Below are 23,321 nucleotides of genomic sequence, written 5' to 3' on the forward strand. Positions count from 1 at the left end.
CAGGTTACAGTTCAAACCAGTTCCAGTAGTATCTCTGGGGGTTTTAAGGCTCTTCAGGTAATTTCAGGGAGCAACCAACTTGGAGGACCTTTGCTCTAAACAATAAGAAATTGACACCAGTGTAAGCTGTAAAAGGGGCCCACCGTGGAGCCCAGGTGGCTCAGTTGGTTAAGCTTCAGATTCTTGATTTCGGCTCAGGTCAGGAGCCCCGCATCAGCTATGCACTGACAGTGAGGAGGCTGCTTGGAATTCTCTCTCTCTGCCCCTCCCCTGCATGCTCTCTCTCTTTCTCTCTCTCTCAAAACAAATAAACTTTATTTTTAAAAAAGAAAAAAATAAAGAAAAGGGATCCGAGCAATGAGAAAGAATGAAATATGGCCCTTTGTAGCAACGTGGATGGAACTGGAGAGTGTGATGCTAAGTGAAATAAGCCATACAGAGAAAGACAGATACCATATGTTTTCACTCTTATGTGGATCTGAGAAACTTAACAGAAACCCATGGGGGAGGGGAAGGAAAAAAAAAAAAAAAAAGAGGTTAGAGTGGGAGAGAGCCAAAGCATAAGAGACTGTTAAAAACTGAGAACAAACTGAGGGTTGATGGGGGGTGGGAGGGAGGGGAGGGTGGGTGATGGGCATTGAAGAGGGCATCTTTTGGGATGAGCACTGGGTGTTGTATGGACACCATTTTAACAATAAATTTCATATATTAAAAAAAAAGGGGATCCGAACACTAATAATTTTCTGTAAATTACTTGGCACAACAGAAAAAAAAGCTAAATTTGCAAAGACAGAGATGAGTACCAATCATCTTGCTTCTTTATTTGTGACTTAACATTTTATCATGATAGAGTGTTTTTTGCTGATACTAAATTGACTGAGTTAACAGCTACATCCTTTACTGATACCACACAAACTAAACCATTATTCGGAGAAACAATGGTTTTCCAAAGGAGAAACAAAACTATCTCAAGCAAAGCAAAATATGCAGATTTTGTCTCTTTTTCTTCTTTTAGGGGACTTTTAAAAAGTTAAAATACAAATTCTATTTCCATATCATTTTGACAAAATTCAATGTTTAATATAAATGTTAATGCAGTATTAATGTAATATTTGGGATGTACTGGTAAAGGAAAAACTTAAAGATTATAAAAGGATGAAGACAGTTACCAGTTCTTCCATTTCCTGTTAGATGGCCACCGTCTCCATCTTCATAAACAGCAATAACAGTAATTTTATATGGAGTATCAGACTGCAGGGGCTGCAACATTACATTATTTCTTCTGCCTGGGACTGTGGTCTATAAGAAGTGAAATGACAAATTATCAGCTAGAGAGCTTCCAGATCAAAAGGCAACATTGTTTTATGTATTTCTATAAACAGTAACAGTTTCTTCATCCTTTGTTTTTGTTGCACAATGCTCAATCAAGGTCTACACTGCCTCTGTGCAGCGGTAGGAGAGTGGTTCTAGAGTCAGAGAGATCTGGGCTCAAATCCCAGATCAGCCATTTATCAGCCTTGTGACTAAGCAGAAAAATCGTGGAGGAAATGGTGAGGATGAAAGGTAAGAACACATACAACACCTCGGTGCACATTACTGGGTATTGCGGCAGTCAGCAGCATGCAGCAAGGTTTGTCTCCACCTCTCATCCATGTGTGTTACATTTTCATGTACTCCCACAGCAAATTCCCACCACGCAGCCACTGTGGGAATGGTAATAGCTGCTGGGAATGCTTTGGTGAACAAAAATGGACTCCTTGTCTGCCCTCAGGGATATCAGTTTGGCTGATACTAATTAGGCGGAAAAGACGAAAAACAGGAAATGGAAAATCCATTCAACTACCCCCGTGAAGAGGAAATGAACCAGATATATCTATCTCTCTTCCAACCCTATGCTTTACCTCTACAAACAATGTGCACTGCTTATGCCAGTGGTTCCCAGCATGGAGTCCCCTGAATTGTGAATTGGGTGAAGAAATTATATTTTCAGAAAGTAGGGGGGAAGTTGACCATTTGTCCAATGCAAGGCTGAATAAATGCTAAAGCATGAGCTTCTCTGCTTTGGCAAACTAAGTGTGGTAATACTGCGTATCTCATTTTGATCGGAAACTCTAAATGACAATTGCATGGGTTTCTGATAAATAAAAATGGGTGTCTGAATTAAAGCTTAAGATATCAAGTTCAAAAGATGAAATAGAACATGACGATAACTAAGGGGGGGGGTGATCAAAGAAGGTCTATGGCAGAATGATTGCAAACCACAGACCTAGCTGCTTTATAATCAACATTTTGTGTAATCTTCAATTGACCTATCACTTCAATTAACCACTAAACTTTTTAAAAAGTCGTAAGTTTTTCCATCCATAGCTAATGGATATGCCTGGTGAGGGCTGTGAGGAAGTTACAAGAAACCTAAATCGGGTTCAAGAGAGACACTGTGACACATAAAAAGTTTTCAGGTAATTTGACAGCATATTATATTCCAAAACCAAAGTGCAACAAAAAATGTTAAATTTAAAGAAAAGAGGCATCAGTTAGCACTGGAATACTGAAGGGGCATCTTATAGAGAAATCAGATTTAAAGAAAGGATAGGCTTTGCAGGGTCGTATCATTTGGACATTAATTTAGGTAGCTCAGAATAGTAGGTATCATGTTTCACTAGACTTAGTTCTGAACAAAATTAGGTGGCTAGAAATATGTATTTAATGCAATAAGACAATTTTTCAATCTGTCTTTAGAACAAAATGAGCCCAAAGACATTGACTCTCCCTAACGTGAGAGACACATTAGACGTATTTGGGTCAGAGAAAGTATTGTGTCAGTATTGTGTCAGTATTGTGTCAGAGAAAGTCATAACAAATGTGACTGTCACCCAAGAGTCAAGGACTCAGCTGTAATCACAGTACACTCTCAAAGGAAAAAAAAAAACCCAACTTAATTTCACCCCCCTGCCAGGTGAGAGATTATAAAATGCTCAAATAAATGAGAACTGAACTTACATATTCATCAATTGGATCTCCAACAGTGGGAGAATAAATGATCCTGTATTGCTGAACCGGCCCATCAGCATGATCCCAGGCTACAGAGAGGCTATTGGTTGTCTCCCCAAAGACTCTCATATTTCTTGGTCCACTTCGTGGTACTAAATAAATAAAAATAGAATAAAGTTAGTTGCCCACTTGTGAGCATGGCAGACATGGGGTGGCGGAAGGGGCATAGGATAATTTTACAAAGGTATAAAGGAGTTACTTGGGGAAGCCTCACATTCGTTAGGATATTTACTCCCTTATGTTTGAAACTAAATATACAGACTGGGAGAGAAAGGGATTATTTCAACTACTATAAACCACCTCCTGTTTAATGAAACATAGAAGCCAAGCCCTCACTTCTCTCAAGTTCCCACTTGGTGAGAAGATCCACTGCAAGGCAGAAGAAGAGAAAAACTCCTCTTTAACTTAGGTCCCAGATGAGAAAATGGCAGAATGAAGTTCCCTCAGCACAGACAGCAGTCATGGGCCCAGAGCTTTAGCCTGGAATTTGAACGTGAGGATGCCCAGGCAGAACCACATACCCAGGCTTACTCTCGTCTGTGCAAAGGTGGAGACAGTGCTCACCACTTCTCACTCAGCACCCACCTCCCACTTCTCACTCACTCGGAGAAGCCCTGCCAACCTAGTTAGAAGGGAAGGGGGTGGAGAAAGGATTTCTGCCTCACGCGTTCGGCCCTGGCCAGGGCTGGGATTTCCCTCTCCATCGGAGTAGAGAGCTACAATGTTCACAGAATAGGGTGTGTCCGGAATCAGCCGCTCCAGGTGCACCGTGCGGGTATTCCCTGGCACCACCATCTGGAGGGGAGGAAATGCCAAATTCTGCTTGACAACAGCTCAAATGCTTATCAAGTTTTTTAGTAGTCAACATAATAACATTTACAATTAAAAGCTGAGCCCAGGCACGTCAGAAGCCAACCACTATGCTTCCTCATGAGATCTGGCAAAGCCACACTATCAGATACAATTTATCCTCAGAAATTCCCCCTCCAAAAAAAAAAAAAATTAGTTCATACTAAACTACTGAATATGCTAAACTACCCTTAGTAGCTTCAGTTGTCTCTCATTTATGTTTACTATAAAGATTCTCAAATCCAGGGCTCATGGTAGTTACCCACAGAGCATCCTGATTGTTAGACACACATAAGAGAAGGGACCCCCCCACACACACACACACACTAGTAGGGGAGAGATTTTGCATTAAAATTGAGAGCTACTCCATAAAATGGACAAGGACAATGTTGCCTGAGTAAGTCCCACCATACACAGAGACATGCAAATCATTTGTCTATCTTTGTTCACCGCCATTGTCCATTTTTATAAAGACGTAAATTAGTCCATAAATTTACTTTTCCCTAGGTGTTCTGATACTATTTCTATTCAAATTACTAATTTCAGATTTCTACATCATCAATCTACTTATAAAACTGAATAGGGGACACCTAGGTGGCTCAGTCAGTTAAGCATCTGATTCTTGAATTTGGGTCAGGTCATGATCTCACAGTCGTGAGATCAAGCCCTGAGTCAGGCTCTGTGCTGAGCGTGGAGCTTGCTTAAGATTCTCTCTCTCCTGCCCCTCCCCCATTTGTGCGTGTATGTGCACACCCACTCCTTCTCATCTCTCTCTCAAAAACAAAAACAAAAAAAAACTAGATAGTATTGTGAATTGAAACAGACTGGGCAACTTGTAAGAGCCAGTGAAGGCAAACTTTAAGATATTTTCATAACACAGACATTTCTATGTTACAACAAAAGCCCATACTGACGAGGTCTGTTAATGATTTGCATTTATTACTGGGGTATTTAACTCATATAGCTGACTTGTATTTTCCCAAAATCCATCTTTGCTAACTAACCCTAAATTTAGTACACCACCTTAAATCGTTAGGTGCAATCATGTAAGCATTATTCATGGTCATGTTTGTGGCTGGCATTCACACAGGCTACCAAACAAGACACAAACACAAGACTAAGCTCATCAGGAAATGAAGTTTGCATGAGACTCGCTGCCACTCCAGTAACTGGCTTATCTGTCTGGCCCAGCAGCCACAGCAAGAGGTGCAGTAGAGTCCACACAGCTCTTTTACTGAGCTCGAAGAGGACCAGATTGCTTACAGACTCCGACGGTCTCGTGCCAGCCACAGGAGAATACACGATGCGATACTGCTGCACGGGCCCCGGCGCAGGGTCCCAGCGGACGTCTAGGCTGTTTGGCGTGGGATTGTACACTTGGACATTCCTTGCCAGCCCTCTCACCACTGAGGAAAGAAAAGCCAACACATATTTCTTAAGTCTGTTTATGTAGGTCAAGCTTTTGTTATCGCTTCTTCGGGAGTTATACTCTGTAACAGGATAAAATACTGTCCTCCTTAAATCTCTAATTATCTACCCACAAAAGCAGATTAAAACCCTCCAAATCCAAATTCAGTCTAAGTTAGCCAATTATGGCCTTTTTCTATATGGAAGCAAAACTGTTGCCAATAAAAACAAGCTAGTACAAGTAGTAGTACTGGGCTGGCCATAAAAGGACAAGGGACAAGGGAGGCAACACTGGAAAAGAAACTTTGGTTTTCCAACATAGATAATGGAGATACAGAAAAGGAATTTTGTAGTGTCTGCCTTCTCAGTACAAACTGACAACAGCTATGAAGCCTATCTAATTCAGCTGGCTGGTTTCAATCATTCATTCTTTCATCCAACCCTTCTTCATTCAAGAAATAGCTACTGAGGTGCTCTGTGATTAAGAGAAAAGTCAAAAAGAGGGAGAAATAGAAGATACACTCAGTTCTCAATTAACTTCCCCAACAGGGTCTTAGAAAAACATACAAATTAAATCCATGCATTAACACCAAACTCTACTTTAGCTAATCACATCATCTTTCCAGAGCACAAATCTCTCACCATAAGAAGCCATCTATACTAGCTTCCTTTTAGCCATCAGCAAGTATATTTTTAAGGCCAAAGAAATTATTTATTAGTATACACAAAAGCCTTTAAGCAATACTGCAAAGCACAGTAAAACCACTTTAAACTGGTTTCACAAGATGTTAACAGCAAATGAAAGCACACAGATTTTTGACGACCAAAAGCACTTCATCAGCAAACCAGAGAAACATGCAATCAAGTAATGTGATAAACACATTTCAACAATTCACACTATGAAAGCCAATTACAAAACACGGTTTCATACAGATTTATAAAGCACAAAGCAAAGCAAAATCAACTTTTGTCGGTGAAAGAGAATGACGAAAATAGCATACTAATGATCATATTCACATTTATAAGTCCTCAAATTACCATCCCAGAAGAATGCCATTATAAATTTGTTATTTCATATGCAAAAATGTTAGCAGTTGGTGTTGTTTGGAAGACAAATAGCAGGTACCTGTTATGTAGTTATTCTATCATTCTGAATTTTCCAAAATTTTTTAACAGGCCTATGCGGCCTTTATAATGAAAAGCAAAATTTATAATGAAAAACCTAGAATTTTCCTTCCTTCTCAACTTACATGTCCTTCCGGTATCTGATGTGCGTCCTCCATCTCCTTCAGTATAAACAGGAACTACTGTAACAGTATATGGGGTATCTGGCTGCAGATTCCTAAGAATGGCATAATTCGTATTCCCAGGGATTGGTACCTAAAGATTTTAATAAAACGTAAAGCACTTGACTCGAAAAACTTGTAAAAGAAACAATACCTCAAACAATATAATACTCAAAATACTAACTCAAGATCAAGTCAAGAAGCAAGTTCTGTAATATCGGAATATAAAGATGTGCCCATATGAACTGTTACAAGAGGTTATAAAGACTTTTTTAGACCCAGACACTCACCCTAGGATCCCCCTTTAGAACTTCCTGGAATAATTATTTCCCCCAGCTCAACCTCCCAGGATCCTCCTATCACCCTGGCACTAAGGCAGCAATCTATTACCCTCTACTGAGTTCTATTAAATGAATATGAACTTCCTCAGCCCTAAAGCAAACTGGTTAACATTTTTAGCTCAACTTTGAATTCATTCAGCTACAGTTTAAATAAACATGCATTTTTCGCTACAGGATGTAATTACCAGTTCCTCTGGACCACCTGCTGTTGGTGCGTAGAAGAGCTTGTACTGACGAGGGTTTCCCTCTGCGTGGTCCCAGCGAACATTCAAGGTGCTGGTAGAAGGGTCATACACTCTGAGGTTCCTCACAGTATTCAGAGGTTCTGCAATGCACAGAAATCACATGACAGTATGATCCCAACTACGAAGCACACTCAAAATGCACATTCGTTGATATTTCCCAGGCACCTTGAATACAGCAGAGACCCGATAACGGGCACCCCACAAATATTTGTTGAAGTAGTGAATAAATAAAAGAATTTCTTTGGTAATCCGGTACACATGTCTCCTCTCCACAAAATATTTTGGCCCCAAAGTGGTTTCTTTTTCAGTCCTAGAAAGTAATAAATGTCTTTCTCCATAAACAGAGACAGATAACTCCAAGCAAGGATAAGCAATTAATATCATTTTGTCAATGCATTTTAAAATTTGATTAGCAAAACTGTGTCACTCGCTGTTTCCAGATAAAGATGTGATTCTGTTCCAGTGGTAGCTACTAAAGAAAATACAGGAGTCTGGATTTACTTACTGGTCTTGCCTCTTCCTGTCATCCGACCTCCTTCACCGTCAGGATACAGGGAGGACACAGTGATCGTGTAAGGAGTGTCAGGCTTCAGTTTCTGCAGGACCACACTGTTCTGCCGTCCCCCTATTGTGGTCTTAAGCAAAACAGGGATAAGTGTTAGTCACGTCCTCTCCATCTCACTGATCTGTCAGAGAAAGCTCTTTCTACAGAGGAGCTATTTGAGACCCTTGCCAAGATCTGGAAACACATACCACAGTGAAGGTTTAAAATATATCTTATGGTGTAATTTGAAGTGTAAATGATGCACCTTAAATCATAAAGAACATTCTAAGCCTTAAACTGGTGACCTCAAAAAGATATTTCAACTTGCCGCCAGCACAGCAAAATTTCATCCAAGGCACATTTCATAGCTCTTTCCCCAAAAAGGCTTTGATCATAAGTGAGCTACAAAGGAATTTTCAGATAGAAAGAACTGCCTAATATTAGAAGCTCCACACCATTCACTAGTATTTTTACTTTTTTACAGATGTTTTTTATTTGCTTTAGAAAACACATTAAAATGATTCAGCAAAAGATCTAAAGCACTGGAATTTCTCCTCCCCGCCCTCCCCCTACCCCCCGCCCCAAAAGTGCCATTCTAACAGCATTAGCTGTGTAAACTACGTGACTGGACCCTTTGCCAGGTCACTCTCAGGCCAGGGTTCCCAGCCAGCTCTGTGATACCAGGCTTGAGGTATGAAGCTTTCCCAATTTCCTCCAATTACAGAGTTTGAAGTTTTTTACTCATTGCTTAAGGCCATCTAGCTATCTTGTTGAAAGAAAATTTGTATGATTTGTTAACAGTCTACCGAATTCAAATACTTATGTGATACTAATTAAAATCACATGAAAATGGCATGCTGCCCACAAAGAGTGTACATCTGGATGGCTGGATGCTCTAGTATGGTCCAGATGTTTCCCACTTAACCACCCACCAACTCTTTGAATTCCAGAAAAAACCTCAATGAAACACGAGTCATCCTCAATATGAGCAAATTGAATGGGGTGGCTAATTTTAGTAAACTGGATATTTGAGGTTATGAGAAAAGAAGTATCAATATCCATACAGACCATTTGATATTTAACAAGTATGAAGGCATTCACTTAGTAGAACAAGCCTTATGGGTAAGCAGAGGCATGACCTACTTCTCCCGTCCAACTCTACAAAATATTTCCAGTATCAGTGATTCATTACTTTATTTCATGGACTAGCAGTGAAATGCAAATATTCCTAAGAATAACAAACCTTGAGGGATTATCATTTAATACTTTCCAGAGGGTGAGTTTATGAGACTCCTTCAAGTTGTATCAAACCTCTGAGACACAGTAGCAATGGGGAGGGAAATGCTGAAGACAAGCTTCACCTGCTTTTAAGTTTTACCTAAATCTGGCCTGACATAGACAAAAGAAGTTCTGGCGTTTTTTTAAGTTTATTTATTTTGAGAGAGACAGCACAAGTGGGAGACGGATACAGAGAGAAAGAGAGAGAGAGAGAGGGAGACAGCGAGAATTCCAAGCAGCCTTCATGATGCCAGAACAGAGTCCGATGCTCAATGTGGGGCTTGAACCCATGAAGCCATAACCAAAACCAACTGAGCCACTCAAGCACCCCAAGAAGTCCTGTTTCAGACATCAAATTATCAGTTCATCAAATGTGTCTTTTCTTATTTTCTATAAAAGCCAGTTGATTACAGTTGGTATTTAGTTTATTATTGAAAACTTATTTAATGAAAGTAGACAAAATTTCTATCTAAAAATACTGCCTAAGACTAGTTGTATGGAAACCTCAAAAGACTGACTCAAAAGTCACGCCAGGGATGGGAAGGGTTCCAGTTCAGCTAAACCCATTTAATATGCAGTATCAGAAAACTTTACCCATACACCTTTAACCACTGCCAGCATCCACCTCTGGCATCCATCTAACATCTCTACTGGTAAGGGGTAAGACCCATTTGCTGGATCTCGGCAAGTCAGGTGACTTACTGTTAATAACTCCTATCTCTCTATGTGGCTATGTGAGGAAATGTTATAGCCAAAATTATGTCAACAAAATGCTGGACCATATACAGCAAAAGAGACATTTGAAATAAATCAGGAAGCATCTCCCTGCTGGTATAAAAAATCATGGTGCCTTCTGACCTATGTGCAGTTCTAGTCACATATTTCACAAAGCAAAGGTGGAAAAGGTTCAAAAAAAGACAAAGTGAACGGACAAGGACTTTGTTAAATCAGGGAAGACCAGAAAGATAAAGAAGATGAAGGTTGTTTACAGTAATATCATCTTTCTCAGAAACCTCTACTTGGATAAATATAAAAATAAGAAATAATACGAATTAGGTGAACAGAAGCCTAGATCTGGAAACTCCAGATATAGGAAATATCTATCACATGCAAAAACAAGAAAATTACAATAACAGAAATTTGGCAAACTTTCAGTATTTGATTAAGTTGGAGAAATACGGATTAAAAATCTAAATAGACTTTAAAAATCTATAAATCTTCATAGATAACCCAGCGCTAAGAGTGTTTAAGGGAAATGTGCATGCATGAGGCACATGTCTGACGCTGTGAGGCTGCCTACCATGAAAAGCAACTTTCGTTTCTCATGAGAATGTCCAGAGTTCCCATCGCAAATGGAGTCAAATAAGTCCATTCAATACAATAAATTTTGCATCCCTCAAAGTAGTAAGTATGACTAAACACTGGAGGCGAAAAGAGTTTGAGGAGAAAAGGTAGAATTTTCCCAGTTATATTTTTTTCAAAAATATTACCGTTTGCTCATTGCCTTCTCCTGTTGAAGGCTGGTAAGTAATTCTGTATTTCTGCACACGACCACTAGCGGGATCCCACTTAACAGTCAAGCTGTTAGATGTTGCATTGTACACTTGAAGGTTTCGTGGGCCACTTTTTGGAGCTGAAAAAAGATTGTTGAGAGACAGAGTAAGCTCACAGAACGAGGCCTCCTCCCCAAATAATCACTATTCACAAGGAAATCAGTATACTTTTAACTTTAGGACTAAATTTGACCCCAGTAAAGGATGGCCATTGAATCTTAAATGACTTCTTAACAAATGGCAATAAAGCAGTTTTTTAAGAAATGTTTAAAAATAGGTCTCAATCGATGCCTTGCAATTTAAAAGCAGAAAATCTCTTTGCAGTGGATTTTATGGTATTTTTCATTCATTCATTTGTTCATCATTTATTCATTCATTCATTATTTGTCATTCATATGGCTCAGCAAATTAAACTCTTACCTTGTGTTGTTAAGGGTATCAAACGTGCTGAAATTAAAACAAAAAAAAAACAAAAAAAAAACAAAACAGAATTTGGGGAAATATTACTAATATAGCCATAGCTCTATTTTTTAAATTAACTTTAAAATAACAAGGTCCTATTTCAAAGCTGAACACCTACGTGTGCGCTCACTGCCAGTCAGGTCATCGCTTTCTGACTCATCAGGATATATGGCAGTAACAGAAACTTCATAAAGAGTGTTCGGGTTCAGGTTTTCAAACACCAAAGTATTTTCATCTCCATTTAAGATGGTCTTAGTGAAAGAGGAAAAAAAAAAAACAAACCCACACAAAATTAAGTCACCATGTACATCATACACTCAATGGAAGTTGGTTGACATTATTTAGCCACTACAAAGCCATTCTGGCTTTGTTGCATCCCAAGAGTTCAAATATCACTAATAAGAAAGGATGCTTTTCTGGCAATAGAGGTAATACATGCTTCAAACAAGATTCCTTATAATGAAATAAGATGTTTTTCAAAAACGGAAGGGAGAAAGGAAGGAAGAGAGCTAACACTACCTCCATCTTGTCTGAGCTTCCAAAAGGTGCCCAGGTTATTCTGTACAGGGACACATCTGAAGCTCCATGATCCCAAGTCCCTCGGAAACTCTCCGGTGTTACTTCAGTAATCTTTAGGTTTGTTGGTGCTGGCACAGTACCTATCGTGAGATAAAGCAGGACCAAGTCTATGAATGTGATCCACAAACAATATAATAAAACTGCTTTGTTTTAACTTCATGGACATGGGGACACTGGCTGAAAGCATTGTTTAGAACCAAGTATCTTACCAGTTCAGTTCATTTGAAAGATAGTGTAAGAGAAAGCTCTGAAAACTGCAAACACTACATGGATGTAACAGGTTACTATTTGTATTCTGTTAAAATAGTGATATTTTTTAAAGTACCTTTTAGTAATACTCTTCTAATTCACTGGTTCTCAATCATTCTGCATCTCAAGTATTTTTTTTCAATGTCCTATTTGAAAGCTGAACATCTACATGTGAAAACCATGGACCTGTTCACACAGCAATACACATAAACCTAAACTTTGGTAGATAATTATCTGAGAGTGCATGGGCCATCATGGCCTATGAAATGTAATGATCTAAGTAATCCATGCGTGAGGTTTTCTGATAAACACTCGTCTATCTTAAGGATAAGTGAAGCAGATTGTACTCACTCTGTCCAGAGACAGGAATAACCCCAGAGTGCTAATGACTGCTGAAACCCCAATTAAAAGCCTCTCCATTGACCAGGCACAAGGAATCTGGAATGTCTGCCTCCAGTTATGAGCTTTCATTTTCAATTATTTCTCTACCCCCTACTAACCAAAGCCAACTACACAAAATCCAGACCCATCAAAAATTTATTTCTAATAATTACAGTGAAAAGGCCCAATGAGATACTGAGTGGCACCACTTTCATAAGCACATCTGCAAAGCAAACCACATGTTAAGGATGTACTTTCAATATATCTAAAAGGTATTAGGAAGTCTTAAAGATTAAAAACACATTGAAAGTATTGACTTAGTAATTACTAAATTACCTCCTTCCACTAGTCTTTTTTTCCTGACTTTTTTTCTTTACTACACCTGTTATGTTTATGCAGAGCTGTCTGTCTACTCGCATGCACTGATATGCCCATCCAGGCACTACCCTTTCCAGGTAAGAACCATGCCAAGAAGACAGCTGAGATTGATAGCAGCAATCACATGATAAGAAAAGCAGAAGTCAATACTGTCTGATGTTAAGGAGTAGGCTGTAACATTTGACCAGACTCCCTGATCCTGTATAGACAGTTAGGTATGAAAGGAGAAGCTTTGGGGCCTCTAGTGAGGGAGTTACAGGGCAGGAAGCAAATGTTCCAGATTTGTATTGATCCCAGCAGTACCTTGCTGGATGAGGTGGGGCAAGTCATTTAAATTTTCTAGACCTGTGGTGTCTCCTGTCAAAGCTACTAGCCATCCAGTAGTAGCTACTGAGTACTTGAAATATGTCTAGTCCCAATTGAGAAATACTGTAAGTATAAAGTTAATATGTACTGGATTTCAAATAATTATTATAGGGAAAAATTATGAGAAGTATTAATATAATTATTTTACTGATACATATTAAAATGACAACACTTTTTATATATTGGGTTAAATATAACACATTGAAATTAGTTTCCTCTGTCTCCTTTTACTTTTTCAATTTTTTTTTAACGTTTATTTATTTTTGAGACGGAGAGAGACAGAGCATGAACAGGGGAGGGGCAGAGAGAGAGAGAGGGAGGGAGACACAGAATCTGAAACAGGCTCCAGGCTCCGAGCTGTCAGCACAGAGCCCGACGCGGGGCTCGAACTCACGGACCGCGAGATCATGACCTGAGCCGAAGCCGGCCACTCAACCGACTGAGCCACCCAGGCACCCCTCCTTTTACTTTTTCAAATGTGGCTACTAGAAAACTTTGAATTTCGTAAGTAGCTCCCATTATATTTCTTTGGAACTAGACCGGCTCTAGACCTCAACTTTTTAAAAAAATTTTGTTTAGTGTTTGTTTATTTTTGAGAGAGTGAGAGAAAGAGAAAGAGTGGGGTAGGGGCAGAGAGGGAGGGAGACACAGAATCCAAAGCAGGCTCCAGGATCCAGGCTGTCAGCACAGAGCCTGAAGTGGGGCTCAAACTCACAAACCATGAGATCATGACCTGAGAAGAAGTTGAATGCTCAACCAACCCACACGCCCCCCTAGACCTCAACTTCTTAAGCGCTATTTGATTAGGAAATTATGTGCTAAGCACGGTGCCAGGCACTGGAGATGCAAAGTTGTACAAAGTAAGTATGTCTCTGCCTTCACTGGTGGGGAGGAGGGGTAAGCAGAATAGATAGAAAAAGATTAACGAGCAACAATAATTGGGTTAAATACTATGCAAGTACCATGACAGAGGAAGAAACGGACATCCCTGGAAGCAGCAACAAAATGGAGCAGGTGAGACGGGACCAGGGCAGGTTGCCCTGCATCTCCCCTGCCTTTCCACCGTGCAAGCCTCCCCTTCCTCTGAAACCTGACAGTGCGCAACCTGAGTGCCGCTTACCTCACCTTCCTTACATGAGCCCCTACATTGTCAATTACTTTTTCTTATCTCCACAATGAAATCATGAACTACTGAAGGCAAAGATTTTATATTTTGTTACCGCTGATAGCATTTTATATATAGTAAGATTTCAAAAAATATTTGATAACTAACACAACTTTCCCAGAGAAAATGGCCAACTTACATCAAGAATATACTTCCTCCCCACCCCCCCCCCCGGCACACATGCACACACGCACGCACACACACACACACGTACACACACCAGTTGAGTATCTGGAAGATGAATTAATGACAGGGGCTGATAGAATAATAGTAAGATAAACGTATCATAGAAGGAATGGACATGTTAAATCACTATATTGTACACCTGAAACATAACACTGTATGTTAATTATACTAGAATTAAAATTTAAAACTTAGATAATAAATAAAAACATTTTTAAAATTTTTAAATAGAGTGCCTGGGTGGCTCAATTGGTTAAGCATCCAACTCTTGATTTCAGCTCAGGTCATGATCTCAAGGTCTGTGACTTAGAGCCCCACGTAGGGCTCTGTGCTACCACATGGAGACTGCTTAGGATTCTCTCCCTCTCTCTCTCTGCCCCTTCCCTGTTCTTCCTCTTTCTCTCTCTCTGTCTCTCTCTCAAAATAAATAAAAACATTAATTTTTTTTAATTTTTCAAAAATTAAAAACTTAATTGAAAAATAAAATAACACAATAAATTTGAAAATAAAAGGAATGGACATGAAGGTAGAAGATGGGCAGAAAATAAATAAAAAGCAATCTGGAAATCCACAAATATTCAAAAAAAATTGTACTAAGAAACAAAATGACCCAATAAGTTCAGTTACACAGTCATGTAATGTTGTTTCTCAATTATCAAGGAAGCATGATCACAACTTACGGGTAGTTTCTTGAGCAGTCACCGGGGGAGACTCCCCTTCATCATATACTGCAGAAACCCCTACTGTGTACAGGGTTTGTGAGAGCAGGTCTTTGAGAGGGGTGCTGGTCCTTGACCTGTCTACTTCTACCTGTAATAGAGCAGTGGAACTTTTTTTACGAAGAGTATAGTTTTAACATCTCTGTTGTTTACTGTACCTCTTAGCAAAAGAGCATAAGAATTGTGCTACAAAAAACAGCAATGGTTTCTAATATGCAAAAGAGTCCAGGAACCAGAGAGAGTTTAAATGCTTCCAATGTGGAAAAATATATTGACACTAGGGTTTGGTAAATAATGACTCTCTACAGGTTCAAGCAACCTAACCATTTTGCAACAACAGTTTCTCTGTTTCCTTTTGTATCACTGCCTTACTTCTTTCAGAAATGTTCTCCTGTGCATTACCTCATTTGTTATGCACAAGAATCCTGTGAGGCCCACTGGTCATTGTGCCTCTTTTGAAATTGAAACCTAGAATGAAATGAATGTGTGCACATGTATAACTTAGCTTTAGTATAATCCAAATGACCAGCACAGTCAACAAGTGAGTGCTTACGGAAACTATTTCTATCTACCAAAAATGTCATTAATGTGCCCCCAAGCACACATAAGTTTTAAGCCCATTCTCTAGTGAAGGCCCTCAGTTTGCTCCCACCTTGAGTCAGGTTGTCATCGAAACAGATCTCTGCCCCAACATCATTTCAAAAACGCTCACCGCCAAAGGGACCCTCCTCTAAGAATACATTTACCCTTTCTCTCAGTCCTGCTGCATTGCCCTATCTTCCTACTATCTGATGAACTCCCCTCTTCTTTCCTGCATCCTTTGCTAGCTTTTATTTTTAGAAACATTATTATGATATTTTTAGTAATTTATAGAATGCAGAGTACCATAAGAGGCATCTTAATGAGAAGGAAGTACCATCTACATTCTATGACTCTATCCATTAAGGGATAATGATTTTGAGATCAATATCACACAACAAAACATTTCCAAACTAAATGCAACACAGTCCAATATATCATCAAGTATTCAAAAAATGCCTTATTAATATAACAAATTTTCAATACTGTATTAATAAGGTTACAAGTATTCAAACATGCTATTCTCTATACTAATTTGGGTTCTTTTATTAAACCTACAGAAAACAAATATTTCCAAATCCATTCCAGTCTTCAACTTACCTCTTTGACATCCTCTTCTGGTGTTTTGTAGCGAACGATATATTTACGCACTTTTCCAGGCACGGGTTCCCAAAACACATTCATGGTGCTGTGAGTCACATCTCTGAGTCTCAGATCTCGAGGTTTGGGTAAAGGCACTGGAGACGCATGATAAATGAGGTTTTGATGTGGCTCTCACCACAGAGTTCTAATGCATTTACACACGTTTTCAAGTTGTTTGCAGAAAACTTAACAGTGTGCAGCAAAATAACTTTAAAAAATAGCTATGCTGATAAACATACTATGATTCTACTAGGTAGAGCTCAATTTTTCTTAGTAAGGACCTTTAAAAATATGATACATTTAAATTTTTATTATAATTATAATTTCTCTTTCATATGCAGACTTCCTTCCATACTATTTTAATAAGATCTTACTTGCTATTCAGCTATAATATATCATAATTCAGCATAAATGTGCAGCTTGTGTTTATCAGATATTTAAATCAGTTAGGATAGAAAACAAAATCGAAAGAGTTATGGTCCCTTAAAAGAAAATGATAGAAAAACGAATGGTTATGAGAATGAAGAATGAAGATGGGCCAAAATTAAGCACCCGGTAAGCTGGTAAGAAAATCCACAGAAGCATAAATGGTTACAAGAAAATCCAAATGACAAACTTTTTGCCAAGTCAAACAAAACCTTACCTTAAAAAGAACATGGCTAAGGATAACCAACAAAGAATATATTAGACAGATCTCACTTTCTAGCTGCCCGTTGACCAATTTCCTTTGTCTCTCATTTCAACTCTGTACATCCTCCCTCCTGAACGTCACCCTCCACTTCCATGTTTCTGCACCTTTTTCCCTTCAATGTTTTTGTCTCTCTGCATCTCTGTGTCCTCCCTTCCTCCTCCACTGTTGTATTCCAGTTCCATATCAAATCCATGACCACACTCACCTTTCATGCCATTATGACTCTTGCATCTTCTCTCCAGACACTCTGAGAACACCTATCTCCCTATCTGGCTTCCCACTAGCTGGCTTCCCTAGCTGGCTTCCCACTCTTTCCATCTGCCACTACCTCATTTCTACAAAACCACCACTAGCTCTAAACAGGGTCTAATATATAAAAAATGATTATTTGTTGTCAATGAATTTATACTGTCCCACCCTTCAAGGGCTCTTTCTCTTTTCTGCCTTATCATGCTTCTGTACCACTTCTCCCCCCGCCCCTTGAAGTCTCCTTCTAACTTCTTAATTTCCTTAGAAATGTGGGCTGAGACTCAAACTTAAACCTAGTCATCTATTCCAACATGACCACCTCAACAAGCATGAAACAAAAGTTCTAGCCAGGAAAAGCAAGGGTCCTAAGTGCAATCATTGTCCTTTTCAAGAAAAAGCACCTGAATGCCAATGAAACAAACCAAAAACACAAAAGGGACTGATCAATTACTCAAGAAAAGTGCAAACCACAAAGGAGTCCACATGCTTTACACTACCTTGTATTATCTATTGGTGCATTCCCAATACCCAGCAAAGTGACTGAAGTACAACAGATGATCAATAAATAGGTTTTTGGATTGAGTAAACTGATTAGCTCACTTCATTGAAACAGACTTATCTACATGTGCCATAAAGTTACTACTTCAGCAAGAACTTGGAACATCTTAATCTTAAGTCTAGAATCTTCCTCCAAAATTACACTCACCCGACATTCCCTTCTCACCAGTGCTATATATCATACTTAAATATACCATTATTTTATATTCTATGCCCTCATTGACACTTGGCCAAAGTACTTGTAAGACACCCACCACTGATTGTTAAGAAACATCCTCAGTATCATCAATTTAAGATGCTGCCATAAGTCTAGAATTAACTTTAATTCTCAGTTGTGATTCCCATAAGGAATAGCCCTGTAATTTATGCACAAATTATTCAAGTATTGATAGTATCACTGGGTGGAAGAAAAATCCTAATGAACATTATATCAACAGCAATAAAGAAAGAATAAAAACTGGTAATATCTTACAGGTGACTTCCCGAGCAGTGACAGGTTCACTAGTGAGGTCATGCAAGGCAGCCTGCACTGTGACTGCATACTCAGTGTTGGGAAAAAGATCAGTCAGCTGCACGTCATTCACTGTTGGCCCCACGCGCATCTGCATATGGACATGCCAAAGGGAAATAAGACATTCAAATCAAACATTTCCATTTACTGGGGCTAGCCAATTATGGCCTATTTGTAACCACTAGATTATATAACACAACGTTTATTTTTCATTTCTCTGAACAGAATTTCTTTTCATGCCAATGTTTTTTAAAAATGTGTCAAAGGTCACAAATCTAATTTTGCATGTAGTTATAAATGAGTTCATAAGCAACTGCAGTTTAATGCAGTCTCTAAAACTAGAAAGTCTCAGGAAGACCCAATGATAAAGAAACAAATGTCTCCCACCTCTTTCGGTTTTGCTGGTTCTGTGGCATTGGTGGGTTCATATGTCACGGTGTAGCCAGTAGCCCCTCCCACTGGCTGCCACTGCACATGCATGCTGGTAGGGCTAATATCATAAATATTCATGCTGACCACGGGGACTGGTACTGTTGGAATGTAAAGGCAGACATCAGTCTAATTCCTGTCAATCTACTCATTTTTAACTGTTGACTCCTATTTAATAATTGATATTATATATGCTAAATAGAGAATGGGTTGCTGCAAGAAGTCAATGAGGGTCAATATAATTCTTTCCTCTCTCCTGAAAAACCCAATCTCATTGTTCATTGCCACCTCATACTCAGGACAGCAAGTTACAACTATTTTATGAAAAAAGAAAGTTTAAATTTCAACTGGCATTCCAATGAGTCCATATGGAAGTGAAAATAGATACCAACTTCCTGAAATGTCAATCTCTTTTTCTGGAATATCTTTAAGTTGTCTCTTTTCAGACTTCAATCATAAAATTTCATACATAAGTAACAAGTACAGTATTTTATTTCATCATTAATTAAAAAAAAATTAAGTGAGAGTGCCATACATTAATAACTGAAACTTAGGGGATTCGTGGACTTCTGGAAACCAGGCCCATGAGGCACAGTAAAAGATTTTGTTTCCTTTTCATTTAGTACCCATATAGCTTTCTATATACTGTCCAAAGATTGAGTTTAAAGTTTCAAGAAAATATCAGATTAATCCTGCCCATTATGAAATACATTATTTCCCACTTCCTATGATCTAATATGAAGGATAGTAAGAGAAGAGATGGAGGACAGGTTCAAGACGGTAACAAAAGAAGACTCTGAAATCACCTCTTCCCATGGATACGAAAAATTTATAGCCACATATGAAATAATTTTCTCTGAAACAGAAAGACCTGAGAACTAGAGGAATAGTACCTTCCACAACAAAGAGAAAAGAGCCATATCAGGGCAGGTAGGAGAGGTAGGAGAAATATGAAAGTAATAATTTCACTGGAAAAAGTAAATATATAGTAAAGATAGTAGATCAATCACCAATAAGGCAAGTATGAAGGTCAAAAGACAAAAGTAGTAAAGTTAACTAAAATTATAATAATTAGCTAAAGGATGCATAAAATAAAAGATGTAAAATGTATCATCAAAAATATAAAACGTGGGTGCCAGGGTGGCTCAGCATCCGACTTCAGGTCATGATCTCATGGTTTGTGAATTCAAGCCCCACATCCAGCTCTCTGCTGTCAGCACAAAGCCCACTTTGGATCCTCTGTCCCCCTGTCTCTCTCTCTCTACCCCTCCTCCACCCACACTCTCTCTCTGTCTCTCTCAAAAATAAATATTTTAAAAAATCTTCTTACATAAAACATCATTTCTTTAAAAATATGAAAAATGGGGGATAAAAATGTAAAATTTGGGAATGTGTTCAAATTTAAGTTGCTATCAACTTAAGAGACTATCATATGCATAGGATGCTACATATGAATCTCACAGTAATCACAAAGAAAAACTAATACTAAATATATAAAAGAAAATAGGAAAGAAATCTAAACATAACACTAAAGAAAGCCAGAAAACCACAAGAGGAGAGAAAAAGAGAAGAAAAAGGAAAAGAAGAACTTCAAAAACAACCAGAAAACAACAAAATGGAAATAAGTACATACCTACTGATTATTTCTTCAAATATAAATGGACTAAATTTACCAATCAAAAGACAGAGTGGATAAATAGATTTAAAAAAAAAAAAAGAACTGTCTATATGCTACCTACAAAAGACTCATTTCAGAAATAAGGACACATTCAGACTGAATGTGAAGGGATGCCAAACAATATTCTATGCAAATGGAAATGAAAAGAAAGCTGATGTAGCTATACTCATATCAGACAAAATAGACTTTAAAATAAATACTGTACTAAAAGACAAAGGGGGCACCACATAATGATAAAAAGATCAACCCAGCCAGAAGATACAACATTAAAAACAAAAGTTTATTTATAAACACCCAACACAGGAGCACCAAAGTATATAAAACAAATATTTAAAAACCTAAAAGGGGAGATTGAAAGCAAAAAAATAATAGTAGGAGACTTTAAAACCCTACTTACAGCAATGAATAGGTCATGAGACAGAACATCAATAAGGCAATATTGGTCTTAAATGACACATTAGGTCACATGGCCATAATAGATATATGCAGAACATTCTATCCAAAAGCAGTGGAATGCACATGCTTCTAAAGTGCACATGGAACATTCTCCAAGATAGATCACATGTTGGGTCACAAAATAAGTCTCAATAAATTTAAGAAGACTAAAATTGTATCAAGCATCTTCTCTGACAAAAATGGTAAGAAACTAAAATCAATTACAATGACAAAACTGGAAAAAACACAAAAACATGAAAACAAATAACATGTAACTGAACAACCATGAGGTCATCAAAGAAAGCAAAGGAGATATCAGAAAATACTTAGAAAAAAATAAAAGAGAAATAGCATACCAAAAGCTATGAGACTCAGCAAAAGCAGTTCTCAGAGGGAAGTTCATAGCAATACAGGTTTATGTCGAGAAACAAGAAAAATCTCAAATAAACAATCTAACTTTACACCTAAAGAAACTAGAAAAAGAAAAATAAATTGAGCCCAAAGTTAGAAGGAAGGAAGTAATAAACATCAGAGGCAGAAATAAATTAAATAGAGACTAAGGAAATAGAAAAGATCAATGAAACTAAGAGCTGGTTCTTTGAAAAAGATAAACAAAATTAAAAAAACCCTTAGTTAAACAAACAAAGAAAAAAAAGGACTCAAATAAAATCAGAAATGAAAGAAAAGTTACAACTGATGTCATGGTGGGGAGGGGGGGAAGATCATAAGACACTACATAGGAGTGCCTGGGTGGCTCAGTCAGTTAAGTGTCTGACCCTTGATTTCAGCTCAGGTCATGATCTCGCGGTTGTGAAATCAAGCCCCATGAATGGCTCTGTACTCAGCATGGAGTCTACTTGGGATTCTCTTTCTCTCTCTCTCTCTCTCTCTCTCTCTCTCTCTCTCTCTCAAAATAAATAAACATTTTTTAAAAAGACCTACTACAAAAAACAATATGCCAACAAACTAGAGAGCCTAGAAGAAAAGGATAAATTCTTAGAAACATACAATCTCCCAAGACTGAATCAGGAAGAAATAGAAAACCTGAGTAAAGTGATTACTAGCAAGAAGATTGAATCAGAAATCAAAAACTCCCAGCAAACAAAAGTTCAAGACCAAACAGCTTCACTGGTGAAATCTTCCAAACAGTCAAGGAGATTTAATACGTAACCTTGCCAAACTCTTCCAAAAATTAAAGAGGAGGGAATGCTTCCAAACACATTTTATGAGGCCAACATTACCCTGACATAAAAACCAGACAAGGATGCCACACAAAAAGAGAGAAAATTATGGGTCAATATCCTTGACAAACATAGATGTAAAAATCCTCAACAACATATTAGCAAACCAGATTCAACAATACATTAAAAGCATTATACATTATGATCAAGTGGGATTTATTCCAGGGATGAAGAATGGTTCAAATTCACAAACCAATCAATGTTATACACAACATTAACAAAATGAAGGATAAAAATCATATGATCATCTCAACAGATGCAGAAAAAGCATTCAATAAAATTCAACACCCATTTATGATTTAAAAAAAACTCTCAACAAAGTGGCAATAAAGGAAATTTACCTCAATATAATAAAGTCCGTATATGACAAACCCACAGCCAACATCACATTCAATGGGAAAAAGCTGAAAGCTTTTCCTCCAAGTTCAAGAACAAGACAAGCATGCCCACTCTCACCACTAATTCAACATAGTATTGGAAGTCCTAAATATAGCAACTAGGCAAGGCGGAAAAAAGGTATTCAAATCAGAAAGGAAGAAGTAAAACTATCACTATTTGCAAATGACATGTTACTATATATAGAAAACCCTAAAGATGCCACCAAAAACTGTTAGACCTAATAAATGAATTCACAGGACATAAAATCAATATACAGATATCCATGGTATTTCCATACACTAATAACAAACTATCAAAAAGACAAATTAAGAAAATAACCTCATTTGTAATTGCATAAAAAAGAATAAAATATCTAGTAATAAATTTAACCAAAGAGGTGAAAGACCTATTCACTGAAAACTAATAAAACCTAATAAAAGAAATTGAAGATACACAAAGACATGGAAAGACATACTGTGCTCATAGATTGGAAGAATTTATACTGTCAAAATGTCCAGACTATCCATAAAAATCTACAGATTCAATGCAATCCCTATCAAAGTTACAATGGCATATTTCACAAAACTAGAACAAATAATTCTAAAATGTATGTGAAACCGCAAAAGGTGCTGAATAGCCAAAGCAATCACAGGGAAAGAAGAACAAAGTTGTGGGGTGCCTGGGTGGCTCAGTCGGTTAAGCGTCCGACTTCGGCTCAAGTCACGATCTCGCGACTTGTGTGTTCAGGCCCTGTATCGGGCTCTGTGCTGACAGCTCGGAGCCTGGAGCCTGCTTCAGATTCTGTGTCTCTCCATCTCTCGGCCCCTCCCCCACTCATGCTCTGTGTCTCTCTGTCTCTCAGTAATAAATAAATGTTAAAAAATTTTAAAAAAA

At 38.1% G+C, this 23,321-nt stretch overlaps 1 protein-coding gene across 9 annotated transcripts in view; it reads right to left on the bottom strand.

The window, feature by feature from the left end:
• The window catches only part of COL12A1 (collagen type XII alpha 1 chain), a 116,751-nt gene that overhangs the window by 40,624 nt on the left and 52,806 nt on the right, over window positions 1–23,321 (bottom strand). For 7 of the 9 annotated variants that reach the window (XM_043591837.1, XM_043591839.1, XM_043591830.1 and 4 more), the window contains 15 exons: window positions 18,654–18,796; window positions 18,228–18,357; window positions 16,216–16,352; window positions 14,998–15,127; window positions 11,536–11,675; window positions 11,135–11,267; window positions 10,975–11,001; window positions 10,492–10,634; window positions 7,685–7,814; window positions 7,120–7,259; window positions 6,558–6,687; window positions 5,164–5,306; window positions 3,717–3,846; window positions 3,001–3,143; window positions 1,170–1,299 (listed from right to left, as the gene is read on the bottom strand). In XM_043591837.1, coding sequence (XP_043447772.1) covers window positions 1,170–1,299; window positions 3,001–3,143; window positions 3,717–3,846; window positions 5,164–5,306; window positions 6,558–6,687; window positions 7,120–7,259; window positions 7,685–7,814; window positions 10,492–10,634; window positions 10,975–11,001; window positions 11,135–11,267; window positions 11,536–11,675; window positions 14,998–15,127; window positions 16,216–16,352; window positions 18,228–18,357; window positions 18,654–18,796 — 1,929 coding nt within the window. The remainder of the gene's footprint in view (window positions 1–1,169; window positions 1,300–3,000; window positions 3,144–3,716; window positions 3,847–5,163; window positions 5,307–6,557; window positions 6,688–7,119; window positions 7,260–7,684; window positions 7,815–10,491; window positions 10,635–10,974; window positions 11,002–11,134; window positions 11,268–11,535; window positions 11,676–14,997; window positions 15,128–16,215; window positions 16,353–18,227; window positions 18,358–18,653; window positions 18,797–23,321) is intronic. The other 2 variants (XM_043591832.1, XM_043591835.1) reach the window with 1 other exon arrangement.

The sequence above is a fragment of the Prionailurus bengalensis genome, chromosome B2, assembly GCF_016509475.1.
Source record: "Prionailurus bengalensis isolate Pbe53 chromosome B2, Fcat_Pben_1.1_paternal_pri, whole genome shotgun sequence".
In the NCBI taxonomy this organism is placed as follows: domain Eukaryota; kingdom Metazoa; phylum Chordata; class Mammalia; order Carnivora; family Felidae; genus Prionailurus; species Prionailurus bengalensis.